This window comes from Anabrus simplex, chromosome 7 (assembly GCF_040414725.1).
Source record: "Anabrus simplex isolate iqAnaSimp1 chromosome 7, ASM4041472v1, whole genome shotgun sequence".
Lineage (NCBI taxonomy): Eukaryota > Metazoa > Arthropoda > Insecta > Orthoptera > Tettigoniidae > Anabrus > Anabrus simplex.
The window spans coordinates 158,927,474-158,952,665 of record NC_090271.1 but is presented as its reverse complement, the minus strand read 5'-3'; the positions used below and the strand labels follow the sequence as shown (position 1 = coordinate 158,952,665).

Here is a 25,192-nt window from a genome sequence, read left to right as displayed (position 1 = left end):
CTGTTAACATAGTGAGATAGTTATCATTACAACACCGTATTTTCTTACGTAAAAGTTCTGGTTTCATCTTAATGGTCGTGTGAACAGTCATAACTCTCGCTATTGGTGTGCAGAAAATCCCAGTGGTGTTTATGAAGTCCCTCGTTATGTTAGGAAGATTGGAGTTTGGTGTGCTGTTAGTGCAAGGCGAATAAGTGGGCCTATCTTTTTCGAGACGGTAGTAAATGCAGAGGTACCAACATGACATGTTGACGCCGTTTTTCCGTCAGTTAGAGGAAGAAGAAAAGTCGCGTGGGTGGTTTCAAGAAGATTCAGCCCCTGCTCATAGAGCAGAAGATTCTCTTCTTACAATCTCGGAAGTGTTTGCAGACAGAGTGATCAATGCTGGTCTTTTCCCCCTATAAGAGGGTATGATTTTTACTTGTTGGTAAACTGTAACAAAAAAAGTATCGAACAAATTCTCAATATCGGAAGAACTGAAAGAAAACATTAGGAATGAAATCAGAAACATTACAGTGGCAGAACTTACTCGCGTCAGCCAGAGTGTGGTTAGCAGATACAATGTCGGTACAACCGAGGAAGGACGACACATCCAGCATCTTTTATAAGGTAAGATTGTATACACACTTAAAGCAGGGCGGCCGCTCAGGCAGCTGCTGTAGCGCAGAGTGTAAACACCATGCGTTGGGTCTGAGTTTATACGTGAGACCCTGTACATTAGATACACTGGATCATGGCGACAATAGTATGAGAAAACAGGTAGGCCTACTTTGCTGAAGTGAAAGCCATTTTCCGTCCAGTTTCGACTTTGTTAATATATAACATTTACGTTTTTCAGCCTGTAGAAACTAATGAAAGATTAAAAAATGCTGGAAAATACGCCGAAAAGAAAGTATTTAATTAATTAATAACAACATTCTTTTATGTTTGGGGCTGTCTGGCCGAGGCGGTAAAGGCGTACTCGGTTCGCCCGGAAGGGCGTGGGTTCGAATCCCCGTCAGGAAATCGTAAAATTTAAGAAACGTGATTTCCACTTCCGGAGGTGCATATGGCCCTGAGGTTCACTCAGCCTACACCAAAAATGAGTACCCGGTTAATTCCTGGGGGCAAAGGCGGCCGGGCGTAGAGCCAATTACTCTACCCCATCACGTGCCGAGGTTAACAATGGTGGAAGCCTTTACCTTCCACTCCTCCAAGGACCTTCATGGCCTGTACGGAGGTGACTTTGCTTTTCTATTCTTTTATGTTTAGGGATGTATTCACTATTGCGCTTTTTTCTGGTGGTTGGTACGGTGATGTGATGTGTGGTGTGGTATGTGTTTATGACGAGGAGTGTACTGAGACAAAAATATCTGCAAAAGAAACACAATTAATGACAAAATGTTGTTTTTCATTAAATGTTTTATTTTACAGGCATTTTCTAGAATTTGTTATCTTGCATTAGTTTAGGACAGACTGGAGAACTTAAAATACAGTGCCCATCAAACAAGAGATGATAGCAAACTCAAGCGAGGCGCTCATAACGAGCTGACAGGAAGGGCAGACTTTAGTTCCCCACTCAAGGGGCGAGCAAGAACTACCTGACTTCTTTGTCTCATCCTCTGTCGCGCAAGGCTCGGTTTTTAGTAGACCTCTGTACTTGTGCTAGTGAGACCCATGACTATCATTATAAAGTGCACGGTAATACTTAACCACCATGGTTAAGTACACCATTGAGCAACGAGTGCCTATTGTTTAAAAAGTAGCTTTCAAAAAACTTTGATAGATGTATGCGGAAGTGTTGCAAACCATTTTCGGAAGTTCTATACCATCAAATAACACGCCGATGCTTTATCTAAAACGTGGCGCGTAACTAGACCAGTCTTAAACAGAAAAACGCATGCTAAAACAAAGAGGGTCTTAACTGACAAACTGGGAGTCAGGCTTTACGTTATCGGGTGAGTTGGCCGTGCGGTTAGGGGCGTGCGGCTGTGAGCTTGCATCCGGGAGATAGTGGGTTTGAATTCCACTGTCGACAGCCCTGAAGATGGTTTTCCATGGTTTCCCATTTTCACATCAGAAAAATGATGGAGCTGTACCTCAATTAAGGCCACGGCCGTTTCCTTCCCACTCCTAGGCCTTTCCTATACCATCGTCGCCGTAAGACTTATCTGTGTCGTTGCGACGTAAAGCCACTAGCAAAAAAAATTCTTTAGGTTACCCCTCGTAAAGAGATAACATTTTAGCCTCGGAGTGTGGTATAATCACCCACCTCAGTGCTAAGCAGACTTAATATTCCGAAATGTTTTCCCTATAATGTTTCCTTGGTGCGCAATTTAAATGTTGCAGATCCTGCCGCTCGTGTCAGCCTCTGCTGGTGGGTGCTACAATTTGTTCATGACGAAAATTTAAATCCTTCGGTTTTGATCGTGTCTGACAAAGCTTGGTATCGCCTCACTGGGTACATTGACTTTCAGAACACTGGACACTGGGACTCTAAAAATCCCGACGTGGTACACGAGGTACAGTACTACATATGGAAGTGGGTGTTTGGTATGCAGTTAGTGGCGGAAGAATAACTGAACCCATATCTTTCTTTATAAAACACCGACCTCCGAGCGATAGCTGGACACTCTTCCGCATTCCTTCATTCCACTTTGAGATGTTGACTGAGGAAGAAAGAGAAAGCACACTTTCAGGGAGACGACCCACACTGCACTTACAGTAATTCTGTGGCTGCAATCATAGTGTACTTGGTGAAAGATTAATTAGTACAGGATTATGGCCAGCTCATTCTCCTCAGTATGTGTGACCTATTTGTGGGGAATTTGAAACAGAAAGTCTATCGGAACAATCCGTGTACACCTGAGACCCTAGAAAAAAATTAGGAAAGTGACAGGTGAAATAACAGAAGACGAATTGCGATGCATGTCTCAGAATTTCCGTCCAAGAAGCCAGGTCTGCACATAGGAAAGTGGAAATAATTTTCAGCCGCTGCTATGATATTAAGGTAAGGAGAGGAAAACCATGGCCTGCTTTCCATTTACCTCCTAATTGTTATTATGATAATGGGGCTGTTTCCTAATCCCTGCCTGTTGAAGAGAACAGCAGCTGTATTCAGGGGGAAGGACCGGTGCGGTTCGGGGAGAATACAGCCTGTCTTTCCCGTCAGCTCGCTATGTACGCCTCGCTTAAGTTTGCCGTAAACTCTTGATTGGTGGTCGCTGTAGTTATTCACATGATAAAGCACATAACAAGGTAGGAACATACTGTAATTTACTTTGCATGATCTCGGTACTAAAGTTATTAGCTTGTAGAGTTTTGGAAGCAGTTTTCTTAAATGGGAATTGATTATTTTGTTTTGCTGCTTTGGGGACGCGGGTTCAAATTGTATTACTAACATGGACTTGGCATTGTTTACGGCCGGATGTCCTTCCTGTCGCTAATCCTAAAGAAGCGATGCATTTACTATTGCGCGTTTCTGTGGACATTGATTGTGTGGTGTGTTTTGTTTCGTGTATGTATTGTGATAAACACATACACCCAGTCCCCGAGTCAGAGGAATTAACCAGAAGCCGTCAAAATCCCCGTTCCCGCTGAGAGTCGAACCAGGGTTCCTCTGAACCGAAAGCATAGCCGCTGACCATTCAGCCTATGAGCAGGACTTCTTCATCTTTGATATTTCTGGTGTTATTACTTTAAAATACGTGGGCGTGTCTCTCTCCAAGAAGTAGGCTATGTTTCTATTTGAGACTAGTTATGTAGACCTTACTTATAGCTTAGTACTATGGCATGCTCGTTCCAGGTCCTGGAATCTGTGGTAGTTCTTGACGATGTATGTTATTCACCTAACCAACTGTCTTACTTAGCTACTCCCAAAAATATGAATTGTTTCTGTTCTTTGTACGCATTCGTAATTATTTTGAGGAGGACATTTCGACAATAATGATGTTATTACAGTTTCTGCGTAATTCCATTATATGGGTCAGTGGTAGAGAGCATGGACCTCTGGACCCTAAGCTCGCGGGTTCAAATCCGGCGGAGGGAACCGGATTTTTGATAGGCGGAAAAATGTTCATTCGACACTCCGTGTAGTATGATGTCGGCAAGCAGAGGATCTCGGGTGACATATATTGTATTTACCCAACAAAGTGAATTAAAAAACTCAACCATAGATTGCCGAAGAGGGATATGATTTATTCTGCCCTGTGGTACAGTAAAAGAGAACATCAAAACTGATGCGCAGGCGAGTCAAATTAAAGTATCTTCACACTGCAGGCGAGGCCATGAGTTCATTTATTTATTTATTTATTTATTTATTTATTTATCCCCTACTTGTTTAACGTCACGCTAACACATCGAAGGTCTTCAGCGACGGAGGGATGGGAAAGGGCTAGGATTGGGAAGGTAGCAGTCTGGGCCTTGAGGTACAGCCCCAGCATTTGCCTGGTGTGAAAATGGAAAACCACTGAACATCATCTTCAGGGCTGACGACAGTGGGATACGAGCCCACTATCTCCCGAACGCAAGCTCACAGCTACGAGACCCTAATCGCACGGTCAACTCGCTGGATATTATTATTATTATTATTATTATTATTATTACTTTTATTATTATTATTGTTGTTGTTTTAAAATGTGAACGAACATTTTGCTTTGAATTTCACGTAAGAATTTTTATTTCAAGGTTATAGTGTTCTGTTCGTGTAGTGTATGTCACCAGCAGCCGTTTTGCTGCCACAACCCTCTCGTAGTGGCCAGCGTCCTTGGAAGCTACTTTGTCTGCCCGTTGCCGGCTCGTTCGAGGACCGTGTTGTGCGCCGCGGTTTATTCAGCCTCGCCGCGAGCTGTCTCATGTGACAGGTCGTGGACGCTGTCAGGGGAGCCAAGCAATACGGTTGAGGATGTTGTCACACCAATCTGGGCAGCAGTCATCTTGGCAAGACAGTTCATGTGCCACAGATGTAGGGGGATTGTTACGCTAGAGCAATATTTCAAAAGAAATGTTGGGTATCATTCCTTGAATTTTGACCTCCAAATTTTGACTCCGCTGCAGAATAAATTGTTCGTGTCTTCTGGATCGTTAGGATAATAAATGCCCATATAGACACCATTTGATGACAGACAGTTTTATCCTTCCTGATAATGGTTAATTTTAACAGACGACACTCAGCCGTGTCCATTTTTTTGACTGAGTGGACAGGAGATCCGGGTTCGATTCCCGACCAGGCTGGAATTAGAGACCCTAAGGGTCGTGGAACTGGATATTTGTGTTTCTCTCCATTTCCATTAAATGTAGCAGGCTACCAAACACCACAGAAGAACGATTACCGGGCGAGTTGGCCGTGCAGTTAGAGGCGCGCGGCTTTGAGCTTGCATCCGGGAGATAGTAGTGGGTTCGAATCCCACTGTCCGCAGCCCTGAAAATGGTTTACCGTGGTTTCCCATTTTCACATCAGGCAAATGCTGGGGCTATACCTTAATTAAGGCCACGGTCGCTTCCTTCCAACTCCCAGGCCTTTCCTAACCCATCGTCGCCGTAAGACCTATCTGTGGGCCGATGACCTAGATGTTAGGACCCTTTAAACAACAAGCATCATCAGACCTATCTGTGTCGGTGCGACGTAAAGCCACTAGCAAAAAGAAAAGAAGAAAGATTTGTGTTAGGAAGGGCATCAGACTCCACGTGTAGTGCAGATCCATATTAAGGAGAGGATAGGGAAGAGGAAATAGACGATACTTACTCGAATGGGAACTCCGGCTGCCCTGGTAGAGTAGTTGCAGGATTGGAGAATATCCCGAGCGAAGTCTAGGTAGGACAGTAGCATGTACTTCTTTAGCATCTGGCCGATGTGCTGATCTGGAGGAAAAAACAAGCATTACCTGTATTAAGGAGTTAAACATTCCATACAGCCCAATGTTCACATGCGCATGAGGGGAATAGCACGTAAGGGGAGAGCAACGCTGTGGAAGGCGACAAGGTCGTGGTGACAGGCGAGTATAAACGAGGATGACCATGTTGGGCTAAAATACTGTGATTTTGTTCATATTAATTACTGAATATAGCTGGGGTTTAAACACATCCTCGTGAAAGGGAATTCCTTTCCTTGTTAACCAGGACATCAATTCTCTCCTCGTAGACTTCGATGTGGGAGCTCGAGTTGGCTGCTTGTTGCGGTGAACGAGGACATTATGAGGTAGCACATTAGGTATTAATCCCTCCCTGATCCACTTTTTAAACTTCCCCCTGAATCCCACAATGCGAAGAATGTTACGGAGTGTATTTATACTTCCTTCGAAATTTATTAAAGTCTGTGATTATGCATGAATTTTCTTTAAAATGCGAATTCTTTTCTCCGTAACGTAGAAATTATTTAGCACGCGGCGAACGACTTTCTCATTAAAATTGTCTAAAGGGGCCTTCCAGGATTTTCTGGGCCTAACCTTATGAAGTGTTGAAAATGACGAGGTCTCATCTGCCTGGACACTTTTCACTTCCTTCTTTATTCGCCCGGTAGAACAAAGAAGCAATAAGACAGTTGCTTCGGCCAATCGTGTCAGTGATTTGATTTTTTACTGTGTTTTAAGTCACCCGATATAGACAGGTTTTATGGCGACGATGGGACAGGAAAGAGCTAGGTCTGGGAAGAAAGCGACCGTGGCCTTGATTAAGGCTGACTACAGCCTGATGTGCAAATGGCAAACTACAAAAAGACATCTTCACGGCTGCCGAATTGAAGTTCGAACCCACTATCTCCCGAATGCAAGCTGACAGCCACGTACAGAGCAAGCAGCAACAATAATACTACGTGAGGATACAGAATGGGTGTTTTGCCAAAAATTTGTCATTTTTATATTATTGTTATTTCTTAATAAGTCAAATGTCCTCTTTAAAATGGTGTATGAATTATGATATGATAACTACTAGTGTGCTTTTTAAAATAATTTATATGATGATGCACGCTAGATTTCTGCTGTGAGTAGACATGACAGTCTCTTGCAAGTCATTTGACGAACGTACTATTCAGTAGTACAATGCTAGGTATTTATAGTACTTAGGGGATGGTGACTAAGGTTTTCAAAGTGGTTCAGGAATCTAAACCTTATGGAAATGATCTAAATATAACCAAATTGGCATGTGTTGGTCACATTCAGAAACGTATGGGGACAAGATTGAGACGACTAAAATCGAGATGAAGGGAAAGAAACTTCGTGATGGTAGAACATTAGAGGGTAAGAACAGATTGACTGATTCAGTCATTGATACTCTCCAGAATTACTATGGTCTGGCAATCAGACAAAATACTGATAATGTGGAAGCAATGAGGAAAGCTGTGAGGGCGTCATATTTCCACATTTATTCAAGTAATGAAAATCCTGTACATGGCTTGTGTCCTTCAGGGACAGACAGCTGGTGCAAATATAACAGGAGCAAAGTAACAGAGGAGAAATGTAACCATCCTCATAGTTTGCCACCAGCCATTATGGATGAAATCAAACCAATTTTCAGGGATCTTTCTGACAATAATCTCCTGAAAAAAATATCTGCACGGTAGGACACAAAACCCAAATGAATGTGTCAATAGTGTCATCTGGAACCGCCTACCCAAAACAGTGTTTGTGGATTTGAGCACGCTTCATTTTGGTATATATGATGCTGTTTTAAGTTTTAACCAGGGAAACATCACAAAGTGCAAAGTTCTGCAAGTGTTAGGGTTGAATGTTGGGTATCGAACTATTGATGCAATGTTGCGTAGTGACCTGGTAAGACTAAGATCTGCTGAAAATGCCATTAAAAATATAGCCCTTCAAGCCAGAAAGAACAGGAGAGGTGCCAAGAAGAGACTACAAGAGGAATTTGAAGAAGAACCAGATAATCCAAGCTACGGACCTGGCATGCATTGATGTGTTAACTTTGAAGCCCGTTTCCCATAATTTTACTTTTTTTAATACTTAAGGTGCATTTTCTCAGCCAGTTTTGTTTATATGAACTTGAAATTTGTATGACATACTTATAAATACCTCCTTCCACTGCTGAAACAACAGTTTTTGATTTGCCTATGTATTACAAATTTTATAAGCAAAAATATATTCTGAAAATACCAAAAATATCTAGTTTCAAAATAAAAAATAATATCTTCCTTAAGTAGGTCCTTATAAAATTTATGCTTGTTTCAGTAGAAGACCAAGATATTCAGCTATAAGCTGTAAAAAGTTGAAGTGTCTACCTTCAGTGGTTTTGGAGAAAAAGTACAATATAAACAGCCGATTTTATCATTGGAAGCATAAGGCATTCCGTACCCCCTTAATTATTACAGGGTCAGATAAAGCTTCGCCTACTCTAATTCTCTGAGTTCTGTTTCCCAGATATGTACTGTATCCACCCCTACAGTCTCCCTTGTTTAGTCCAGTTTCACACATTTTTGCCAGTAGTCACCCATGATCCACCCTATCAAATGCCTTAGACAGGTCAATCACGTTACAGTCCATTTGTCCTCCTGAATCCAAGATATCTGCTACATATTGCTGGAATCCCACAAGTTGAGCTTCAGTGGAATAACATTTCCTAAACTCGAACTGTCTTCTATCGACCCAGTTATTAATTTCGCAAACATGTCTAATATAATCCGAAAGAATGGTTTCCCAAAGATTACATGCAATGCATGCCAAACTGACTGACTGACCTGTAATTTTCAGCTTTATGTCTATCACCCTTTTTTTTATACACAGGCGCTACTATAGAAACTCTCCATTGATTTGGTATAGCTCCTTCATGCAAATAATCAAATAAGTACTTCAGATATGGTACTATATCCCACCCCATTGTATTTAGTATACCCCCATAAATCTTATCAATTCCAGCTGATTTTCTAGTTGTTTACAATATTCTCATCTATTTGTATGAGCTGAAGATAGCTTTGTATAATTACTTTCAAATAAATCATCTCGGTTCACAACTTTCGAATTTGTTAGTAGGCCTACATGTTCATAAACGTCTCTGGTTCTGCTTTTGTCAACAAAAATTCGTCTATCAGGAGTAAATCTAAAGAGAAGAATGACTAAACAGTAACTTGCAATCATGGTTGAACATACAGCAGTTATGAAAGCCCAAATATTGTCACATATTCTTAATCTTACAGAATGTGTAAATACCGGTATTGTGGATGTTATTTATTTATTATTTAATCACAAGTAGATAAAACAGATTATACCGTTTTTCAATAAAAGTAGGTCAAGAACAATAAAGTCAGAAAGCTAGGACTCAATCATTTTTGTCATTCTGCCCAAAGAACGCTCAGAATGGGAATGTGTGATTTTACAAGCTGCAGGGTCGAAAACTGCAAGTGTGTAAGAATAAGAGACAAGACCCTATATAATTCGAAAAACTGAGAGCGTTAGGACTGTAACAGAATAAGAGTAAAGAGATGTTGGTCGGGAAATATGTACACATATATATATAAAAGAAAAGTGCTCTCTACAGTTAAATATAGCAATGACGGGATCAAAATGAAGACCACGTGTTTGCCAACTTCAGATAAGGAGGCTTTGGGAAAGTGGGTGATTTGTGAAAGAAAGAACATCCTTTGTGCATACTAACTGCGCATCTGGGTTGTTGCAGCCGGTCTTGCGTGAGCTCATACTCAACTCACGAATACAGAGATCTTGAAAATGAATAATCCCGCCGACTGTGAAGTTCGATCAGTAATTTGTTTTTGAAATAAAACATTAGACCTATTTACATTCATGGAGAAAGTATTATGAACGATGTCAATGTTACGAGGTGGTGCACACAGTCTACAGAGGGGGAACAAACGTTCATGACGCGGAGAGATCGGGTTGCCCCTCTATCATAGAGGGTGAACTGAAACAAAATGTTGATCGCATCATTCGAGAGAGGAAGCACATGTTTTACATAAATCCTCCAAGAGGAAACTGTAGTCTCTTGAGGGACACTATTAAAATTAGAAGAAAAAGAAGAGTCTTGTAAAATCAAACTGTGTCATCGCAGAAATTGACAGCATCAGTTTTCTGAGACTTTAGATGATTCTTACTAAATCCCCGCCTATAAACACCACCATAAATGCTAAAGTCTACTGTGCTACTCTAAGGCGTCAACTTAGTCAGTTCGATCCTGGCTCACTCCGGCGGTATTTGAAGGTGCTCAAATACTCCAGCCTTTGTCCATAGATTTACTAGCACGTAAAAGAACTCCTGCGGGACTAAATTCCGGCATATCGGCGTCCCCGAAAACCGTAAAAGTAGTTAGTGGGAAGTAAAACCACAACATTATTAATAATACAATTATAATAAACAGCAAAACAATAACTTAAACTAACCCTTGTTGTCAATGACCTAGATGTTAGGCCCATTTAAACAAGCATAATCATCGTAATAATCATCACAATCATCACCAAAACTACCCCAAATGCGTAATTATAATTACTCTAAATACAATAATATTTGAACATTTAAAATACGAGGGCAGATCAGAAGATAAGTTGCACTTCCCAGTAATGGCCATTTATTACACCACCTATACAACAGCAACACGACTATAACGACATACACTAATAACGTAACTTTTCCACATAGTTTCCAAGAGACTCCAAACATTTCTGCGAACACACAACCAAGCTTGTCGATGCCGGATGCATAAAAATTTCCTCCAGCGTTCTGCAACCACTCGGAGACAGCGGCCTTCGCCTCCTCATCGGTCTGGAAACGTCGACCACCGAGCTCCGTCTTGAGCTTACCGAACAGATGAAAGTCACATGGCGCTAGGTCGGAACTGTAGGGTGGATGTTGCCAGACCTCCCACTTGAAACGCTGCAGCAGTTCTCTCGTTTGGCGGGCCTTGTGAGGTGTTGCGTTATCGTGCAACAAAATCACACCGGCGCTTCTCTTTAATCGCTTCCCGCAACCGGTGCAACGTTTGACAATACGACGCCGCGTTGATCGTCGTTCCTTTCGGCATGAATTCCTCCTGCAGCAAAACCTCCATGTCAAAGAACACTGTCGCCATAACCTTACCCACGTTTCGTCGCCTGTGAGGATTCGTCGCTGAAACCCGTTGCCGTCTGCGGCATAGCGTTGCAAAAATGCCAGGGAGGATTGGAAACGTTGTCCCTTGTGCTGATCGGTGAGAAGACGTGGGACCCATCTTTGACACAGCTTACGATATCCAAGGTCCTCGTGAACAATGGCGAACACACTGCCATACGACATGTTCAGCTGCGTCGCGACTTCTCTCAGTTTAATGCGCCGGTTCTGTCTAATGGTCGCATTCAAACTGTTTACGTTTGCACGGGTCCTGGACGTTGCGAGCCTGCCTTCGCGATGGTTGTCCGTGATATCTGTGCGTCCGGCTTCGAATTGCTGACACCACTTTACAATACCTTGCCGGGAAATGGCCCGCTCCCCATACACAGCACTAATTTCACGATGAATGTCCGTGCAATTCTTCCATTTGGCCCATAGGAATCGGATTGTCGCACGCACCTCATATTTGGAGTGAACGTCCAGTTGACGCGCCATTGCATTTGGCCGCTATTCACACAATACTAGACAAGACACCACAGCGACCTGCCTAACAGACGTGTGGGCAGTGTCTGTCCCTTTCTCCGCTGTGCCCATGTTTGCGACACACAGCGCGCTGCTGCGGCGCGTTAGTGCAACTACGTAGCTCTGAAACTAAACACTCTTATGTATATGTATGTTTAAAATATCAATCTCCATATCTAAAAGTAAAATAAATGTCGAATGTAAATTTATACCTCAAATCACAAACGAAGCACGTGTCGCACAAAATTAAGCATGGAAGTCCCCATTCAATATTATTAGCACTTGCAACTACTTGCGCCTAGCCATGCGCACAAGATTGATGCATGTTTTAATCTGCCTCTGTATATATGTTCAGTCTACAGCCCTAAGGCTAGTTGGATCCTCAACAGCTCTGCCATCATTTGTCATAGATGTCCTAGGTATCACTGAAGAGGCGTACTAGGGAAATGTGGAGTGAGGTAGTTTCCCGTTGCTTTCCTCACCGAGCCAGGAGTTGCGATTACATACCAGTCTTCCAAGCCCACTGATGTGCATGCACCTACTGATCCTATGGGCAACATTTTCACACCATTCATAGCAGGGACTGTTTGCATAAGGAATGGTATTACTAGCATCGCTCATACCTCAGTCACTTTCATATCGTCAAAGCCAAGGATAAGGCAGAGGCAGATCAATGAAAGTAAAAAAATTGCTCTAGCCTATACCAGAAGATGTAGTGCACTGTAAACACTAGGTCCTGCCAGCAAAGGCATAATCTGCCCCTCTAGTAGCAAGAAAAGATGCGCCATCTAAACGTGGCATAACAACAATGAGACTGTCATGCTCGGGCGTAGCTTGCCTTCAGCAGACAGTTATTTGTGTGAATGCCGTCGTGGCAGCGTTTCGTCCGTGTTCTAAAGTATTTTGAGATCGTTAATTCGACAGGTGTCACATGCATTAGTGTGCTAATTTTGACTTTCTAAGAATTGAAATTCAGTACGGATAAGCTTCCATTTAAGAGAAGAAAAGTTGAAGATGAGAGAGTGGCAGAATCTAACAAAAGTTAGAACGAACCGATCCCTAGAGTTGTGAAAGCACTGAATAGTGAAACAAGAGTAGAAGAAAGTAATGTGAGAGACTTTCGTCCGTTGAACAGGAAATGTGTGTGTGTCTTCAATTCCATCTCGAATAGAGCTTTTGTGTAAGAAATGAAAAACTCAAATTTCTCATTAAAAATTCTAATCTTTCAGTGTAAGGCATAAGCCAGAGAATCTCCAATAAAACTATTATTTATCTCTCCTCCCTTTTTAAAATAAATACTGTGTGAAATTACAGTGCATGGCAAAGCTGTCTTCGCAGCGAGGTGGATAGGCTAGCACACCCAGTTACACTCAGTTGCGTTGGCAACGGATCCCACTGAACTTAAGGGGACAGTCTGGAGACAAAAACTATATTTTGGTCATTTTGGAGAAAACCTATTTATGGCTAAAATTGAAAGCGAGTTTCTTCTTTCTTCTCACGAAGTTATTCCGTTGAATTCAAACAATTTATCAATTTAATAATGCTTTGTTTGCCAGTCTGCACACAGCAGAAATATGGGTGGTGTCTGCTCTGCTTTAATTTTCCCGACAATTATAATTTTATACATTATTCCCACTTCCTCCCAAAATATTCTGCCAAATGTAACAACATTTGTATGGTATATGCATCACAGCTCTATTAGGAAACCTGTGTATGGAATTTCTGATTGGAGAATTTTTTCAAGTAATAGGGATCTTTAAATCCAAAATTTTAGAACATAACAATTACACAAACTTTACTGCAATTTATCTCTTTATATAAAAAATTAATAAATAAATAATAAATAAAAATGAATAATAAAAATAAATAATAAATAAATAATAAATAAAATCAAAACAGAAAAATCAATAAACAGTGCTTTTTGAAGAAGTAGTATTTACCTAATTCCAAATTTTCATTAACATCTCAATTAAATTTAATGAAAGAGTGGAATGAAGAATTTCAAAAATATTTTCGAACAATGTTTTTTTGAAAAACTGTTAATTGTATATGAAAGAAATTTTCGTGATATAACTTCTTTTATTTAGGCGACTTTCCCACAAGGTTTCGTGAAAATCCAGATTGCCCCCTTAACGCCATATAGGCTATACATTACCGGAATGAAGATAATATTGTACTCTTTTCCCATAATCTGCTTCTCTGGAATGCCGGTTGAGAACTACCCATGCAGTTAGAAACTCAAGTTAGATTGCAATACAGAAGGTTTGGCATATCGCAACAACTTGACAAAAATAAAAGTTGTCTATAATGTGTCGATCCTTCAGAATGTGGTCACTAATACTGGCATTAGACTATGTCTGCTGTGACGGTTCTTAATACTTACTAGACATATCCATGGTGACCCGCACCTCTGCGAAGTCCACAGTAAACGGGTCTGCACTTCTGCCGTCTTCCATGCGTCTGACCAGAGACTCGGAGTAGTTTCCTTCGAAGGTCATACTCGCCCAAGCATAGCCTCTTCGAACTGCTTCGAAAGCCTCTTCTTCCTCACCATACTTGTCCTAGAAAGTAATATTTCATCAATGACTACACAACGTGGAGAATTATTGTGAATGAAAAGAAGGAAACGACTCCCAGAGCACTGAAAACATTTCAGTAAAATAGTGTATGGATGGTCTAATGTTAAAATGAGCCAAGTGATTTTTTTTTTTTAGAATACAGCTAATGATACCAAACGCTCACTTTTTTTACGCTAGAGACAAACGTGTCCAGAGGCTGGTAGTATTCTTAGCACCACCAGAGATTATGTGGCTATGGGAAATCGCAAAAATCGATGGTAACGAACTAGGCAAGATGAGTAGTGTGGTAGTTGTCCATTGCTTTCTTCATTGAACCCTATGGGCCGTTTGCAGAAACGATGACTAGTTTTAAGTCTTAGACATCGTCTACCTAAACAACGTCTAAATCATTCACGATCTTCCATTGCATAAACAATGTTCAGTCGATGTTTAACTAGACATCCCTTAAAGTTTCAATTTTGGTTTGAAAATTGAGACAGAAGTATCTTTCATGCAACTCTTTGCTTGTCGCAACCAATGAAATTCGTCGGTGCGCGCGTCGAACGCCAGTCAGCTGTTTGTCCTCCTATACATTACTCAAATATGGCTGAGCATGACTTGCCCACAGATAAGAGTATCGCTTTCGGTGGAAATTAAATCTCATAATATTATCGACACTAAAGCGACACGCCACCGTACGGGGAAGTGTAGCTTTCATTATAGCGTTGTTACAGTGAGTGTAATTTACTCATAAACACAGCAGCTTCGACGAAGAGAAGATGAAGCAATAGTAATGTGTAACCGAGTGTGTTGTACGAGTCATATAGATGTAGCTTGCATTCTGGAGATCGTAGATTCGAAACGCATCATCGGCAGCCGTGAAGATTGTTTTCCGTAGTTTCCCTATTTTTACACCAGGCAAATACTAGGGCTGTTATTATGGCCACGGCTCTTCTTCCCCAGTCCTCTTTAAACGATAATCACCACCACTTGCCTTTTCCTATCTGACAGTTGCCGAAAACCTATGCGATTATATATATATATATATATATATATAAATCCCATACAACCTACTTTTTAGTTTTCACTATTATGTGTGTTTACTTGGCAGTAAATATAAGTGAGTCTCTCCCGGTTGATGTATGTGACAGCCCTCAGACGATCGGGACACGTAATTCTGATATGTATGTAGTCGAAGTGACCTATAATTCCATGGAAATTACCCCATGTATATAATAAAATATATCAATTGCCAAGAATTGTATTCAAGTTGACAGTTACCGGACTGTCACTTTGCCAGTCTCAAGAAACAAGTCTCTCGTAAAGCGAAACCTTATTTTATGATTATCGCCCCGTGCATGTTAAACGAATTGCTGCGATTTAGCAGCGGGCGACCCACATAGAGGCCGTCGGACTAACCTTTCTTCCCGGAATCGTCTCAACATGATAATACAAATTACATATTTCACGGTACATAACCTCTGATTGTGATTCACTCCTGTCATTTGAGGTTAAACAGTGCTCTCGGCAGTGTTTAAACATGACCGGTTGAACATCGGTTTTAGACAGTGTCTAAGTGATAAATAACGTCTCTGCAATGCGGCAGCCATACTTAGGCATTGTTTAACCGTAGACATCGTCTAAATGCCGTTTCTGCAATCGGCCCTATGGGTAGCACCTTTCATAAAACTCAGACACAAGTCGTGCTCCGGGTGTCAGGAATTTGTGTAGGACTAAATATTTTAAAACATTCTTGTGAAGAGCCCTGATGCCAGTCCAGTGAATTTCTGCGCATTTGGACTTTATCTCCAACATCGCCGTCCGTGCACCGTGGGTGATCTGTAGAAAGCTTGCAGGGAGGAATGGGACAGAATTCCCATGACTGTTCTCCGCCGGAGTTTGATTCAATAGGAACTTCAATATCGGGCGATAGTCTAACAGAATATTACCGGTGGTGGCGGTGAATATCCGGAAAGGTGAGTACCCTTGAAATACGTCGGATATAAAAAGGGCGACCTTCTGAATTTTACCTATGCCGTAGTTTACAGCTGTCTTTGGACTGTCAAAGGTGAGCGGCTACTGGTTGGTGGTTTTTGAAGCTGTATGTTTTCAATGTGGTGTTATAGCAACTTCTAACTTTAACCTTATTTTGGGAAAATAAAATTAGTTAATATGGAAATACGTCAACAGTTGCTCTTAAAATTCTCCTCATTTCTTTTAAATTATTCTTCATGCACACCTACTGCCCTGCCTTGTTAAAGAAACTACGTAGATATTGAATAACTAATTATAATCTTTCCTCCATATAACTACCATACACATGCAATATATCCTCTAATTTGCAGTGAAGAAGACTGGAGCGGTCTACACGAACTTAGAATAACGATTATAGGTTTCTATATCTTCAGAAGGGGTAATAGTCTTCCGCCGCATTTGCTTAAATACAATGCAGTTACTTAAATGCGCTATGTATAACTGGATTCATGGACGATATATTTAAAATGTTTTTGTTGTTGTTCTGATTTCATTTGAATGGCCACGACGCATTGAAATGGATGAGAGTCCTCTGCCAGACATCACCAGGATTCAAAGCCGAGATAGACTGATTGAGATCGTGGATGGACAACAGCATCACTGCACCGCCGATGGACTTTTTCTTTACAATATTATGATTAATTTGTTGTTACTAAAGTATCTGTCAATTTTCTTGAATATAATTGTGTAGTTTTTACAGAGCATACATTTATTTTGATAGAGAAGTGTATCCATTAGCATGTAAGTTATTATGAGGTGTATACAGTTTTATTATAGGAGTAAGCTTGTTTAGTTTATGTGGAGAATATATGTGTGTCTATATATATTAATGTATTATTATAGAGGCTATTGCACTTGCTGTTTAATGCCTAATAAATGATTCAATGATTTTCTGAACCTCTAAAGCTACCTCAAAAAAGAGAGTAGTAATGGACAATAAGACAAATATTCTTTACACTCACTCCTTATTCACAACAAATACACTTACAATTTTTATCGGCTGCGTCCTTAAATGTTGTATGTATCGACAGCTGAGAAGATCAAGATTGCAGCCCATCGTGTCCATACAGTCCTGCGTCGTGTCGTTCATCTCTTTGTTCACTATTCCTATGTGCAAACCAGCCGGGTCTCGACCAATGGACCAGCAGTAGAGCGCCGTCTCGAGGATGGGTAGACCGAACACGAACAACATCACCCTGGAGATTATACAACACACAATACTCAGCCTGCACGGACACTCCTTCAAGCGGCTTACGGTATGTGCAGCAGCAGGGTAGAAAGGTGGAATTAATGAGATTAAAACAGTGGCGTGCTGCCAGGAAGCCAACCACTGAATCGGTATCGTAATTTTATACACACGAATACAATTAAAACAAAGATATGCTTCATATTAATGGGAATTATAATATTTTTCATTTTAGGATAACATTTTATTCTTCTTAAAATAGTTCAGAACGAAACAGCTGTTTTGAAGTAATCGTTAACACAAAAGCACTTACATTTTTGGGGGCACAATATTTTAAAAACAGAGCCCAAAGGTATGTTTGGGTCATAATTCTTGTGTTTAATGCACGTCTAATAATGATTTAATAATTTCACCGAGCAAGTGACTGCGCGGCTTGGGTCACGTAGCTATCAGCTTGCATTAGGGAGACTGAGTTTGAACCCCACTGTCAGCAGCCTTGAAGGTGGTTTCCCGTGGTTTCCCCATTTTCACACCAGGCAAATACTGGGGCTGTACCTTAGTTAAGACCGGGGTCGCTTCCTTCCCATTCCTACCTCTTTCCTATCACATCGTCGCCATAATACCTGTCTGTGTCGGTGCGACGTAAAGAAAATTTTAAATTTAATAAATGAATAAAGTGTAATATTCGCCTTAGTACCTACACAAGCCGGGATGACTAAATCAGGCGGTAGTTGGCGAGTTCGATTCAGGATCAGCCTGGTGGTATTGATGGTGCTCAAATACGTCAACCTCGTGTCAGTAGATATAGTGGGAAGTTGTGGCAATTCGCCGATTCAGAAAATCGTAAAAGTAGTTTTTTAAGTAATTTTCTTTACGTTGCACTGATACAGATTGGTCTTATGGCAGCGATGGGACAGAAAAGGGCTGGGAGTGGGAAAGAAGTGGACATGGCCTTAATTAAGGTACAGCCCCAGTACTTTCCTGGTGTGAAAATGGGAAATCACGGGAAACCATCTTCGGGGCTGCTGACAGTGGGATTCGAACTGTACCATATTCTGGCCACCACTGTCTTTATCTGGTTCGCTTCACGGACGAACTGCTTTCCCTCTGTTACTTGTGTACTCATTGACTTCGGTATCATGGCCGACTCATTGAAATTTTTTGAACACGCAAAATTAGCCCTAGAAGATCACAGGTGTCGCCTTTGTCGTCCTGTGACTTTACGACGTTTGTTCCCGATCTTGTTTATCTAGTTTTCTCCATGGCTCTTCTTCTAAGCTCTTTATCTTGGTGAAGGATTATGGAGAGCGACACAATGTTTACCCATGCTTGTTTTCACAAGCGTTATTTTAAACGTTTTGAGACATAATGCATTTTGTATCAGAGTTTTCCAACGTGCTTTTGCACGTATATGTGTGGCTTGATTAAGGTAATGTATCTACCCTTTATTTTAAATTTTCATTCTGTTTTTTTAGCTGGACTCGTCGCGTTGTGGTTGGGCACTATTTCTTGCTCTCCGTGGGTATTAATTTATTTGGTGGCCTGTTTTGTTCCTTCTGTTGTTGCCCATGCAACGGTATTTATATCGGCTATGTTTCTCTTTGTGTTAGAATTCGGTACATTGATTTGCGTCTTACTGTAATTGAGTGTCTGTATTGCGTGAAGGAGCTCTGTTGCACCTTGGATGTGTGTTACGTCGATTCTACGGTTCAGGTGTGGAAGTCTTTTTGTTATTATTCATGTAACATACTGCTCTCCGATGTCGCCACTATCTTGTTGTGTATCGAAAGGGCCTGTACATGGATTGTTTGTGCTGTTTTGGCATTTTTATTGTATATGAGAGACGTATTGGTGATGTGATTTGGGCCTCCAATCTTGTGTGGGTTTGGCCTTGAATATCCGCGTGAGGTGTTATTTATGAACCGTGCTTCTATATTTGGGTCCTTTTGACCATTGTTATCTTGTATGCGTTCCCTGTTTCTTGGACCCTTTTTAACCTATTGTGTGAGTGCTCGAATGCGAGATATGTAGAACGCATATCGTATTGCTTAGTTATGTCGTTTATTCTTAGTTTTGCCTTTTCTTGGGCTCTGGCATTATTTTTGGGTGTGTATAGGTTCCTTTAGCAACGCCTTATTTATCCCTGGTCCCGAATGCCATGCTTGCGCGCGCCTTCTTTTCTCTTGATCCTTGGTTCGACCATAATTTATCTTTCGTCTTTTTTTTTTTTTGAGTTCGTTCGAAACCATTATTGAGTGGCATCCCATTGAACGGCCATGTATCGTGACTCGTCCTGTTGATATAGGGATCTAATAATTTATTACTTTTGGCTGAGCTCTGCGTCACGAAACCATTGTTGAGTGGCATCCCATTGAACGGCCATGTATCGCGACTCGTCCTATTGATATAGGGATCTAATAATTTATTACTTTTGGCTGAGCTCTGAGTCACGCATTCATTGTATTTTGTTCCCAGGTAACAATTTCTTTTGTTATTTTCTAATTAATTGTATTCTATGTGTGGTTGAATCTGTTGGCTGATTCACGTTATGAGGAGGCGCGATGCTATGAGGATAGTGAATAGTTTTTTGAGCTCGTGTATTTTTTCTATCTGGGCCTGTTTTCCTTTTCCTTGTCTTATCTCTTCCTGATTTTCATGTGTTATCTACTATTTTGATGTAATTCTTATTTAATTAACTCTTTCGTTTATATATCGGCGGTATTGTTGTAAGAGTAGGAGGGGTAGCTTTTTAAATTGTATCCTCTTGATTAAATAGGCTCGAGTTCAGTTCATGACTTCGTCTCTAGTCATTTCCAACCCCGTCAAGGTGAACATCATAGAGCTTCCACTGATTTTTGTTTTGTTTTCATTTTTCGTTATCTTTCTGCCTGTGTATGTGTTGTGTTTTCTGGCTATTTATTCCTCGGTGCTCATCTTGCCCAGACCTGCCGTGGGCATGCGTGAAGAATAACATTGGTCTGGTCTAACACAGCAACATATCATATTCGTCGTAGGAATCTACAGGTTCGCATTGTGGGGTGCAAGCTCACAGCTGCGCGCTCCTATCCGCACGGCCAACTCGCCCGGTTAAAAGAAGTTACTAGGATGTATAGCAATAATATTTTCATTGTGTCTTCATAACATACAAGAGTGACCTTTATTTCAACAAGAGCAGACAAAATATCATAAACTACTAACAACAAATAAACTGACCGAGCTCGATAGCTGTAGTCGCTTAAATGCGGCCAGTATCCAGTAATCGGGAGATAGTAGGTTCGAGCCCCACTGTCGGCAGTCTTGAAGATAGTTTTCCGTGGTTTCCCATTTTCACACCAGGCAAATGCCGGGGCTGTACCTTAATTAAGGCCACAGCCGCTTTCTTTCAATTCTTACGCTTTTTCTATCCCATCGTCGCCATAAGACATATCTGTGTCGGTGCGGCGTAAAGCAAAAAGAAAAAAAAGAAATAAACCGAATAAACTGCCACTGGTCATAATTCAATCATAACAGCTCCCTCTGTGGATTAGAGGTAGAGTGTCTGCCTGTGATTCCCAAGATCGCAGGTTCAAATCTAGCAAAGTTAAGTAGTCGGATTTTTTAAGGGCGGTAGGAAGTCGTCTTACAATTTGCTAAACGTCGCACCAACACAGACAAGTCTTATGGCGACGATGGGATAGGAAAGAGTTAGGAGTGGGAAGGAAGCGGCCGTGGCCTTAATTAAGGTACAACCCCAACATTTACCTGGTGTGGAAATGGGAAACTACCGAAAACCATCTTCAGGGCTGCCGACAGTTCACAGCTGCGCAACCCTAACCGCATGGCCAACTTACTCGTTGACAAAAGAAGTCCATTCGACACTCCATGTTCTACGATGTGGGCATTTAAAAGACCTGTGGTGACACATTTGGCGTTCAATAATTAAAAATTTCAGCCATAGATCACCTAAGAGAGATTTACTCTGCTATCTGGTAGAGGAGAGTTGCTCAGCTGGGTGCCCCTTGAGGCTAGCCTAGTGCGGCTGGCTCGCTTGTTCTGAAATGCATGCAGCATACGTCACAGTCAAGTGAGAGAACGAGGTACAAATATACGGGGTTGAAGCGTGCAAGCTAGGAATAACGAATTTCTTACAACCTAAGTTATATTGAAAACGACCTGAATTTCTGTCCACTGGAAATAATTCCCATACTCAAATGAACGTTCACCGTTCATTGACCTTCACGGCGTGTCACGTAACCACAACGTAGCTGTCGTTGAAGCGCACACACAGCTTGCTCACCCGCCCATTTATACGCTGTGTGTTCGCGGGACGAGAAGCCCAGCGTGAGCCCTTCTGTGGTAGAGTAAGAGGAACGTCGAAATTGACGCGTAGGCAATCTAGTCAAATTAAAATGCCTTCATACAGTATCTGTGGCCATGATATTATTATTATTATTATTATTATTATTATTATTATTATTATTATTATTATTATTATGCTGCCTCTGTGGATCAGTGGTAGAGTGTCGACCTCCAGATCCCAAGATAGCGGCTTGAAACCCAGCAAAGGTAGGCGGATTTTTGAAGGGTGGAAAAAGTCCATTCGACACTCCATGTCGTACGATGTCGGCATGTAAAAGCTCTGGTGACACATTTGGTGTTTACCCGACAAAATTCATTAAAATCTCAGCCATAGACACCCAAGAGAGATCCGGTTTACTCTGTCTTGCCATCTGGAGGGGCTAGAGTAAAGCGGAACGTCGAAATTGAGAAGAAGAGAGCCAGATGGCGTCAAATTGAAATGTCGGCACACGGTAGCTGAGGCCATACGATTATTATTATTATTATTATTATTATTATTATTATTATTATTATTATTATTATTATTATTATTATTAAGGTTTGAAGTTAACAATGATTTTTACCGGGCGAGTTGGCCGTGCGGTTACAGACGCGAGGCTGTGAGCTTGCATCCGGGAGATAGTGGGTTCGAATCCCACTGTCGGCAGTCCTGAATATGGTTTTCCGTAGGTTTCCATTTGCACACTAGACAAATGCTGTACCTTAATTAAGGTCACAGCCGCTTCCTTCCCACTCCTAGGCCTTTCCTATCCCATCGTCGCCATAAGACCTATCTGTGTCGGTGCGACGTAAAGCCACTAGTAAAAAAAACAAAAAACCCAATGATTTATCGTTGGTCTCTATTAAGTGGTACTCTAGTTCGTCACTAGGTGGCTCACTATGCGCTAGCCTTCCGAGTGGGAGCTGACATCTTAGCTCCCAATTAAGATGTTTCTTGTTCCATTATTTGTGCGTGGCAGAGTAAACAGCAAGGTCATCAGATTAATCAGGGACGAATGTGGTAAAAGAAATAAGTGAAATAAAATGAAATGAACAATTAAAATGAAGTCCGCCTCTGTGGTGTAATGGTTAGTGTGATTAGCTGCACCTCCCGGAGGCCCGGGTTTGATTCCTGGCTCTGCCACGAAATTCTGAAAATTGGGCTGGAACGGGGTCTACTCAGCCGAGGGAGGTCAACTGAGTAGAGGGGGGTTCGATTCCCACCTCAACCATCCTCGAAGTGGTTTTCCGTGGTTTCCTACTTCTCCAGGCAAATGCCGGGATGATACCTAATTTAAGGCCACGGCCGCTTCCTTCCCTCTTCCTTTTCTATCCCTTCCGATCTTCCCATCCCCCACAAAGCTCCCGTTCAACATAGAAAGTGAAGCCACGTGGACGAGGTACTGGTCCTCCTTTACAGTTGTATCCCCGACACAAATTCTCATGCTCCTGGGCACTGCCCTTGAGGAGGTAGAGATCTGAACCTTCACTTAGTCTAGGGAATAACCATTCCTGAAGGGTAAACAGATTACGAAAGAAAGAATGAAAGAAAGAAAGTGAAGCATAAAATAAATGCAACGAAAGACTGACAGGATAGAAGAAGAGAATAGAGCTGAATATGGACAGATTAGTGTGCAGCGGGAAGAGAATAGAGCTGAATATGGACAGATTAGTGTGTAGCGTTGTAGTACGTCCTTCTCTTTCCGCTTTTTCTTTCTCGTGAACAGTCGAGATTTCCTTCTGAAGACGCAGAGCAAAGTTCTCTGCGAAACTTAGAGTTTCATCTTGTTTTCTGACACGGGAAAAGCCCAAAAGCTTTCTCTCATATTTTAGCTATTTATTGCTGTTATACTCACAATTACGGGCTGCACATATGAACGACTGAATATACCAGTAATGTGTATGCTTATATTCCTCTTTTCCAGTCCCAGGTGACGAGAGATTGACAAGAGATTGCTACTTATTGTAACGTTCTGAAATATACCATTTTCAACTTACCCGACGTTTCTCCACATCCAGAGGAAATTCTTCCAGAGGAGCGCCTTCATTCTGTTGGGAGCCACGATCTTAAAGTAGTCCGTAATCTTGGTCTCTGGTTCTTCTTCGGGAGGCAGGTCTATAGTCTCGCCGGGTTGCTGCAGAACAACACGACAACGCTGACGTTATCAAAGTACTTGAACAATTACGTTGCCAACTATAAAAAGTGGATGTCGGAACTCACCGGTATTTCGACGTCACGGTTGGACAGGCTCACATTGTCTCCGAACTCCCCACTGATTTCAGAGTTTTGGTCGTACGTGGGCTATGAAATCATAAAAGAATGAAAAAGTTTGAGAATATTCTATGGTATTTTCCGCGTGTACGGAAATACAGGGGAAGGAGAGATTTGCAGTATTTAATTAAACAAGCTTGTAGATTTGCATGACTGTTCAAATCATGATCGTAGCCAAGGAACCTCTAGTTTTACGCGGACTCCAAACCAAAGGAATGTGAATTTTCATTTTAAAAATTCAGCATTCGTTGGGCAGGGTTTGAACCCCGACTGCAAGTCGGAGACCAGTGACAGTACCACTAGATCATTACGCCAACTAACATTAATAAGCAATAAACAAGGAACTTATTTCAAGGATTTCTGCTGCATAGAAAACATAGAAGGCGCTGTTTCTTACCTCAATGGGCGGAAGGTTGGCCATCACCTCCTGCATGAAGCTGCTCCGCCTGCGCTTGCCCTGGTTTTGTTTCTTACTGAGCTTGAGGAACACTTCCTCCAGGCTGTCACACATATTACTGGCCATGAGCTGAGCAGGTGATTCTTCAGCGAGGAACCGGCCACCCCGCATTAGCCCGATCTGGAACAGGGTAAGAACACTGATTATATTCACTCTCTCCTACTCATCCTGAGAGCTTGATATCACCAAATCACTGTGCGTGGTTAATGAGTCTCTTCCACCATAAATTGTGCACATGGTCTCTTCGATACACATCGCGCTTGGAACGACATCCTCCAGCGCAGGGGAAGACGTAATATTTTGGTTATTTTCTGTGAGAGTTAATGTGTTTATGCAAACATCACGTACTCTCAATAATATTAAAGTAACAGCTTACCCACATACGGGATATAGCATGTGAAATCGGACAATTTTGAGCAATTTTGGAACAAATTTTGAAAACTTGGAAAAATAAAGTGGTTTGAAAATAACCATTTCTACTCAACATCAGGGTCCTTTGTTTAATTATCTTCAGTATATAATATATTGAATATAGTATACCGGTACTTTCCAGCAGTCAATTTGTTACAGAAGTATGATTGAACTATTAAACCTTTATATCTTGACAACAATAAATATAATACTGTATATAATACAATAATAGCGGTCTTATGAAATTAGTTAATATATTTATTAACACTTCTGGAAACATATTTATTCAATTCGACCTACTTAAAAATTTCGTTTGAAAGTCACTATGATTCCCTCTGTGAAACAGGATACGGACTGTTATTTCAAAACTCTTCATGACAGTGAATACATTTGTTTAGTTTTCAAAATTCGCGCCTT

The 25,192-nt window shown here is 41.4% G+C and overlaps 1 protein-coding gene across 2 annotated transcripts in view; it reads right to left on the bottom strand.

Annotated features, from left to right (window-relative positions):
* LOC136877394 (ABC transporter G family member 23) overlaps window positions 1–25,192 on the bottom strand; it is a 245,551-nt gene that overhangs the window by 24,867 nt on the left and 195,492 nt on the right. For both annotated transcript variants that reach the window (XM_067151398.2, XM_068228629.1), the window contains 6 exons: window positions 24,305–24,484; window positions 23,857–23,937; window positions 23,634–23,770; window positions 17,121–17,328; window positions 13,924–14,101; window positions 5,723–5,838 (listed from right to left, as the gene is read on the bottom strand). In XM_067151398.2, the coding sequence (XP_067007499.1) occupies window positions 5,723–5,838; window positions 13,924–14,101; window positions 17,121–17,328; window positions 23,634–23,770; window positions 23,857–23,937; window positions 24,305–24,484 (900 nt within the window). The remainder of the gene's footprint in view (window positions 1–5,722; window positions 5,839–13,923; window positions 14,102–17,120; window positions 17,329–23,633; window positions 23,771–23,856; window positions 23,938–24,304; window positions 24,485–25,192) is intronic.